This window comes from Mugil cephalus, chromosome 8 (assembly GCF_022458985.1).
Source record: "Mugil cephalus isolate CIBA_MC_2020 chromosome 8, CIBA_Mcephalus_1.1, whole genome shotgun sequence".
Taxonomy (NCBI): domain Eukaryota; kingdom Metazoa; phylum Chordata; class Actinopteri; order Mugiliformes; family Mugilidae; genus Mugil; species Mugil cephalus.
This window is the reverse complement of record NC_061777.1, coordinates 18,802,952-18,811,045: the sequence shown is the minus strand read 5'-3', so window position 1 is coordinate 18,811,045 and position 8,094 is coordinate 18,802,952. Positions and strand designations below refer to the sequence as shown.

General features: G+C 45.6%; 1 protein-coding gene across 2 annotated transcripts; it reads right to left on the bottom strand.

Moving 5' to 3' along the window:
* Positions 1–1,356: 1,356 nt before the first annotated feature.
* zfand5a (zinc finger, AN1-type domain 5a) lies at positions 1,357–8,094 on the bottom strand. Of its 2 annotated transcripts, none has more exons than XM_047592091.1 (6): positions 7,776–8,094; positions 4,859–5,020; positions 4,217–4,319; positions 4,018–4,103; positions 3,444–3,572; positions 1,357–3,317 (listed from the first exon to the last, which is right to left on the bottom strand). In XM_047592091.1, exons 1-6 carry the CDS (start codon positions 7,786–7,788, stop codon positions 3,169–3,171), a joined length of 642 nt encoding a protein of 213 aa, XP_047448047.1. In that variant the 5' UTR covers positions 7,789–8,094; the 3' UTR covers positions 1,357–3,168. The 2 variants fall into 2 exon arrangements, with proteins under 2 accessions (XP_047448047.1, XP_047448048.1); XM_047592092.1 differs by having other exon boundaries at positions 7,844–8,091.

Genomic DNA, 8,094 nt, shown 5'->3' with positions numbered 1-8,094 from the left:
TGTACTGAGCCAACCTTTTTAACCTCGGTCACACCCAATGACAGACAGAGAGGGGACGGAGATAAATGAGCTCCACACATCAGTGAAACAAATCATAGGTTAACGTGCGTGTAAAGGGGGTCTGAGTCTGGTGCGTGTGTGCGTGCTCAAATCTTTTGCACATGTGCACGCTCACACATTAAAAAAGAGTGATGAGGATGCCTGCAGTTGTTCCAGGTCATATTTGGAGTGTGTTGATCCTCCTCCATTCGTCACTGGCTGTGTCAGTTACAAAGTGTACCCTGCCGTCCTCGCTGGTCCAAAGGACATGCAGGCACGAGGTCAGAGATTCGTTTGCTGCTGGCTGATTTAGAATGAAAACACACTTAAGTATCTGGTGTGTTCTCTCCTCGTGTGATTTAGTGGGAATCCTCATTTGTATCTCAGTCAGCGTGGGCTTCGTAGCGTCCTGTCACAGGAATACCACACAAGGACACCTCAGCTGCCTGAGCAGCTGCTGCCGTGACACCATCTGTGAACACACTTTGCCCTGGAGTTCCTAAAAGGAGTGTGAGAAAACACATTGTCTGCGTAACACACATGATGATGAGCGTCCTGCAGGTGTGGCATTAGCCTAGATAGAGTCTAGCAAGATCGCGGTCTTCCTAGTTCCAGGGATTAATACTTCCTGTTTGACCCAGATGAGCGTGAATGAGTCTCTTTGAGTCAGTCAGACTGAGGTCAGGTTAAACTAGGTGACGTATTACAGGATAATGCTGCAGCTCCTCATATGTGGCTCCTACGCTACTATTCTACCATGTTCGCTCCTAACATCTTGTGCTATCTAACAAAATACAGTATACTCAAGTGGAATTTATTTGTATAATAAATACATTATAAAATGTCAGACTTGTGAGACTACAGCATAAATGTAAGAATCAGACTATGTGTTTGAGTAAGAGTAAGCAATAATAAATGTGATAATAAAGTGAAGCAGATTTGGGAACCATCTGTGTGCGCAGCTGCTCCCAGTACCAGGGGAGCTAGGGTCTATTTATTTACTGCTCAGGTATAATAAAATAGCTTATTAATGTTCCCATTTGGATTTGGAATTTATTTCTTTCTTTCTGCACAAGAAATTTTAGGCAAAACACTGAAAACTAAGTTGTTGTCAGCGGCAGGCGAGCGCCTTGCGTGGCAGCCTCCGCTCCGTCTGTGAAGTTTTGTTAAGTGCTCTGGGTTAATACTAAGGTAGAAAAACACCATATGAGTGGAGACTACGTGGCATTTCAATACACGGGCACAAAGTAAACAGACTTAACTCCATCAGCACCGAGACACGGCAGGATGCATTAGTCAACACACAACAAGGCTGAGTAATGTCTCTCTGTACAGTTTTATTTACATGATACTATTCTGTTGTAATGCTGGATAGCAAGATTATATGTAATACATAAATATCAACACAGTTTGTTGTTTTTTTCATTTTTGTACAAATTTGCATATAACTAAGTCAGAAATCAGAAAGGAAAAACTCAAACGGATACATACAGTTATCTTTTAAAAGAAAAAAAAACACATCCTTGCAGGGGAGAAAAAAAAAACACAAGTCACAGACATACATGGATTTCAATGTGTCAGGCAGCCAAGAAAACACACTTTTGCACAGGTATGTGCACATGCACGCGCACGAATAAACACACACACACACACACACACACACACACACACACACTCACTTCTCTATGGTGCTCTATAGCAGACGCACGGACCAATAGCTGTTAGACAGATGAGAAGTTACATCTAATCTCGGTATCTATTATTTTTCATAAATCTAGCTCTGGCATGCTCCTGTAGTTCTGTAAACATGTGCTGATAAACCGGGTAGCTCCACAGGGATGGGAGAACAACACATACACACACACCCCAACACACACATACACACTGTGCTCACACGAATGTTCTGTTAGCGCATTAAAAAAAAAACAAAAAAACAAAATAAAAATCATGGTTCACATACCCTAATTCCACAAATGCACTGAATACATGCGCTAACATCAGTGCAATGGAAGAGGAAAAAAAAGCTAATAAAACATAACAGATAATTGTCTCTCAGCAAATAAAATGTCCGAAACCCTAAGTTGAGTGATATTTCCGAAAACACTAACGCGGATGAAGAGCAACTCGTGCGCTTATTCCATTCATTCACACCCCTACGATATCTTAGCCTAATTTCACCCACCAGGGAGGAGTGCCATCCTTCCTCTCAGGCCACACATTGGTTAAAAACACAGCCCTGCACCAGGCGACTGCGGTTACAATCCGAACTCGGACCTGTTGGGGGGGGGACTCCTGTACTCCATTGCAAATGTTTGGACTCAGTGAGACACGCAGTGATTTGTTTGTCCCTGTCTAGCATACCTCCAGGTTTAATGGAAACAGCCTCACCACAAACTGACCAACACTGGCACGCTGAACAGAGGGAGGGGGGGGGGGGGGGGGGGGGGGGGGTCACGGACACCGACAATCTACACGATGCACCGCGTGGGTCAAAGCTGATGACGACCAAGTGAAGACAACGTAGCGCAACACGGCAGCAGTGAGGTAGGTGAAGCTGGGAAAGAGAGACAAAGTAACAAATCTCCTTGTGCACGGCGGCGAACACCGACTGACTTCAGTACCAATGGAGCACAGGACGGGAAGGTTGAGGGACGCGACTCGTGTGCACGTTTTTTTTTTTTTGTAGTCTGTACGCGATGAGAGACACGCGCCGGTGTCTCGAGTAAAATGGCTGTCCACGGTTTGGCACAAAATGGCGCCTGGTGTGGGTGAGAGGAGCACGGCACATCCCGAATATTTCGCCCGGTCTGCTCTTAATAAGACGATACATATTCTTAGAAAAAGAGGACTGAACAGCGGCAAAGTCACACCACAGAAAATAGGATAAAACAAACTAATGAATTAATCAAAAAAAAGGAGAAAAGTGATCATTCATGCATCTCCCGCGGACAGGATCTTTTCATTTTTTTTTCTTCTTTTTTTCTTGAGGTTGTTATTTTGTAAATCAAGTCCTTTTCGATCCTCACTGAGACACTCGTGAAAGTGCTCGTGTCAAAGGTTCGCACTCATACTCCAGTCTTTTGTCAAAGGTGTTTCGTCATCGCCGCCACCGCTGCCGTTCCACCAAATCTATATTCTCTGGATCTTGTCGGCCACCACCACCGGGTTCTCTTTGCGGATCTTGGCGGCAGCCTCGGCCTTGTAATCGTAGGGACAGTTGTGCTTGTCAGAGTACCGGTGGATGCCGCAGAACAGGTTACCACAGCGACAGTCGAACCCTGGCAACACAAAGGTCAAGGGTCAAAACGTATGCAGGAGGGCGAACAACCTTCCATGATGTGACAAATATATCCATTATCACATCACTGGCAAGAATATCGTGTCGTTCCTGCTCGTCCACTCACCTGTAAGGCCCACCCTTTTGCGGCACATGTAGCATCTCTGCTTCTTGGGTTTGGGGGTGTCGCCCTTACTTTCGTCACCGCTAGAAGAAGCTACAGGAGTAGGGCTAGAAGCAGCTGGCTGGCTTACAACTGGATATAAAGAAAGACAACAGGGAAAAAAAAAAAATTAGGAAAAGCCTTCTTTTTAAAAAAAAAAAAAAAAAAAATCTACAATAAAGACTTACTGGCATCTAAAACCGTATACTTTCTCTCCCTAAATCATAGTAATCAGCGCGCTCCTTATCTCTAAATTGCCCCACTTGTTTTGGCAGAAAACGGCGCACAGCGCTCGGAGAAAGCCTCTGGCAGACGGCATCAAATCTGAGAATGCTGTCTGGTGTGGAGGTATTTTTAAACAGGTTTATTTTAGGCGCCCTCTATTTCTTGGAGGCTGTAAGTAAACCCATCCGTCGAGCTGAAGGTATGCGCTAAGCATCGAAAATAAAGCGAAGCGACGGCGAGTCCTGTGAAGTCACGCTTTTGTGTTTTCCAGTTTATTTCTGCCACTACGAGCGTGTTGGTGTGCGAGCTTTACCAGGCTCTAGTGGTTCAGGCTTGTCCTCTCTCGAAATGCTCATCTCTGTCATTTGTTGAGTCACAGGAAGAGATCCTTGAATGGTTCTGTGGGTTTGAGACGGGGGGAAGGAGATCGGTCTGTCAGTCAGCCAGCAGATCATACGAGGTCTAATTTAGTGAAAGCTCGCCTATTACTGTCGCTCACAATCAATACTGACCTAGACATATCTGGTGAAGAGGCAGGGGAGGCGTCGACCTTGGCTAGACTGGCTTCTAGTCTCTGGATGGCCGAGGCCTCTGAGGTAGGACTAGCAGTTGAGCCTGGAAGAGATAAGAGTGAACTCAATAACACTAGGAACATTTGTGAATTCAGATATAAAACACTGTGTGTGCCAAGAAATATTTTTAATAACATGTTGAAATAATAACAAATTTATCTCCTCTATTCCAAATGAATAATTTAAAGTCTCTCTAACAGCCTTGGGGTTGTACAAGCACTGTTTGACAGTCACTACTTGAAAGTGAATTAAAGAAAAAGACTCGAGGGTCTTGTCTGAAGCACAAGTTCACAAGTGTGCTCCATTGCGTGACTAAGTTCTTTGTTGACCTTAAATACGTTTTGTAAACCGACATGAAGGAATCTGATTCTTTTCATCCCCTGCTGGGAAAATACAGCTGAGGCCCAGAACTGGCTAGACTTCAACACTCGCTCCTTATCTTTAGCTCGCGATGTTTTCTCAGCAACGACAACAACAACACAGGGCTGCTGCAATCAATCCAAATTGTATTAACCTCTTGTGAGAAATAAGATGGAAGAGCAAAATCTAATTTTTTTCGTGTGTTCTCGTGTGGCGACTTACCCATCGGGCTGAGGGGGCTCATGCGGTCGCTGCTCTGCTGCCGTGTCAGGTGTTCCTTGTAGCACACGGAGCACATGCCATTGGTTCTCGGGTTACCATAGAAACCACAGCCTGTGGCACAAAGCATGGGCACCGGACTCTGGTTCGTCTCTTGAGCCATTGCTAACAGGATGAGAGAAAGACAAAGTGAGGACGCCTGTCGGCCTGACATTTCTGACAAAGATGAAGAACTCGGTGTGAAATGCTCATAAACGCTAAAGTGATTCCACAGACACATTTTCCTGCTGCTTTGCCTGTCGACCTGGTTCCAGAGAAACCAGCTGCAGTATCAACCGCGCTGACAGATAACAGGAGAGACATGTTATGAAAATTCATGAACAATGTGTCTGTTTGTCTTGACCTTTAGCCTGAATACAATAATGAACGCTTCTCCACAGGAAGTCCAGGGAACAAACAACACTTGCTGTGTTTTGCTGAGCACCTTTGGCAGAAGCCAGACTCCAGTCTGCCTCGCAGCCTTGTTCACCGTTTGTGTCCCAGCTCATTCAAGCCATTTTTCATTTTCATTTTTATACACTGCTTTGGGAAAACCCTTTCCTTCTGCTTAGCCAATGTAAGTAATTTTCTTCCCCCACCTAGACACAATAACAGTATCTCGTCCACAAAAGAACAAACATATCAGCCCAAATAATCATCTGTTCTTAACATAGGACACAAGATAACAAATGAAGATAAAAAATAAGCTCCCCCCCACCCTCACCCCCCCCCGCTTCTTGCCACACGAGGCATTTCAAAACGTCCCGAGTCATTTCTCACCACACATACGCCCCCAAAAATACAGCGTGTATGTGCGTAACTTGGCAAACCATCTAGCCCCATGACGTTGTCACCTGCCTCTCGCTGCACTGCAACACAGCAGGAAGTTGTGTAATGGGAGACACTGACTTTGAGGCAACAGATCAAAAACAACCAGATGAATGAACAGGCAGGAAGGTCTAGATTAAGCGGGCGAGAAGCATCCTGTCTCAGAGTCTCTTCTTGAGCGATTCGTCTGATCACATATGACAACGAGCCCTCCCACTACAGCTTCCACTGTACACGGCAGCAGTATCACATTTCCCCTGTAAAGAACCTTTGGCCTCGTTCTGCTGCAACACAACAGCTGCTTTGGTTTGTGTGAAGCTTCCCTAAACCCTGGTCGCAGGCACAAACAAGCAAGGTGAGCGCAATGTTCCCGGAGACCCCGGCTGCCGTCTCAGAACGTCCTGTCAGTTCGCTCGATGTGTCCTGAACTAATGAGCACCATTAACCCTTAAGCTAACCAGCGACCCCTCCTTCCACCTCCCTCTCTCCCTCTCTCTCTAGCCCTGCATGCTATCACCGCTGTGTCAACAAAGGGTTTCCTTGGAAAAGCCCACAAAGACCTTCTCTACCATTTGTGTCACGTGTTCGACTGCTGACTGCTGAAAAACACCAGACAGGAGGATTTAACCAGAGGCTGGAAACTACCGTGGAGCCTCAAAAGGAATTTTTTTTATTTACATGTGATCGGCTGTGTGTTTCTCTTTAAACCCAACAGGAGCAGATGCATTAACCCGATGTTTACCTCTCCGGCACGGGAATGTGGTTAAGGCTGAAATCGAGTCATTCAATTCCTTAAAACCTTTGAGCATTTTAATGTAAACACGAGGAGCCGTACATGTGGCATTAATAACGTGCGTCATGCATTGTAAAATAAATCTGACTGGGCAAGTCAGGGAGTTTCCAGCACAAGGCAGATCACCAGTCAAGATCAATCAACACAACTTCCTTCACACAAAACATCCAGAGCCTCGCAGGGGTAAAATTGTAAAAAAAAAAAAAAAAAAAACTGGTCCGACTCGAAATGGTGTCGTTGGGTTTCGATGCAGTGGACGTCTGAACCCACCGTGAGAAGGCATATGTGTGATTATCTCCAGCAAACAAAAGGGGAAGACTGTGCTCCTGTATCAGTCGCAAGCTCTGCTCATATTTCAGGCCCTGCTGGGCTGAAAACTCCTGAGTCACACTGAAGGGCACAACAGAAAAGGCACAGAGGTGTTTTGTTAAAAGCGGCGAAATAACTTAAGATGGATAAAATGTTGAGAATAATCAACAGAAGCCGACAGGAAGGCAGCACCACTGGCGTTTTCTGAAATAACCCACAGTCTAGACAGTGTGGTCTCGGATCCCTTTGTTTCTTCTTTCTTCCTTTGTCTGCAATCTCCCTGCTTCCTGTTTAGACATCTGTTTGTAGCTCGTCTCTATCACATCATTTACACTAATAACCATTTTCGACGCGTTTCCAGCGAAGCAATGCGAACGACCATGATTATATAATCACACTTAAGTACTTAGAAACGACTTGGTGGTGCCACACAGTCCTCAACATCGACCAAACCTCGTCTTAGCCCCCGTAGAAACTACCGCAAACACCAGGTAAAGCTGTGCTGGCACCTCGTTTAATATTCGAGTAAATGTTCTCTAATAATTTCAGAGAAACCCTCTCGGTTCACTTGCCTATTCGGCTTATGAATTTTCTATTTCTAGACAGGAATTAGGTGGCTTTGGTTCCCCATCCCCCAGCTCGGGGCAAACAGAAAAACAGCAACCACCAGTACTAGCTAGCTCCCTCCCTTGTTTTTCCCCGTGAACCAGACCGAGTCACGTTTTGTTGGCTTGTGATTACTTCCAGGCAAGAGGAGGACACCGAGCTGCTGCTACCGCTGCTGGCGGCGGCGACAACTTTAAAGAGCAAAAGAAAGGGAAACAAAGCTTGTTTACCACACAGAGACATCACGCATACACACCACCTGACCTTTCAATCCGCCGATAAAGGTCGCCATGACCGACCATCATCTTAGTCAAACACCCCATCTAAGAACCCCGACAAACTCACTTTTAAAATTCATCCTTGTTGTTAAGAAAAAAAGGGAAAAAGAAAAATCAATAATCCAAGATCATCACCTGCTAAAAAAATCGACGAAGTTTCTCGCGAGATGACAGGAAGAGTGGCCGTCCGTCTGATCGGAAGGAAAAAGGTCGACGGCTTCGGGTCCTTGGGTCCTTTTCTCGACCTGGTTGTGTTTTTTATGCGTCGACCTCGGTGTCAGACAGGTTTATACGGGCTTAACGCTCCCTTCCTCGGCCTCCTGCCTTTCCTCCTCTCTCTCTCTCTCTCCGTCTCCCGTTCCTTCTGGATGGATGTTTGTTTCCTT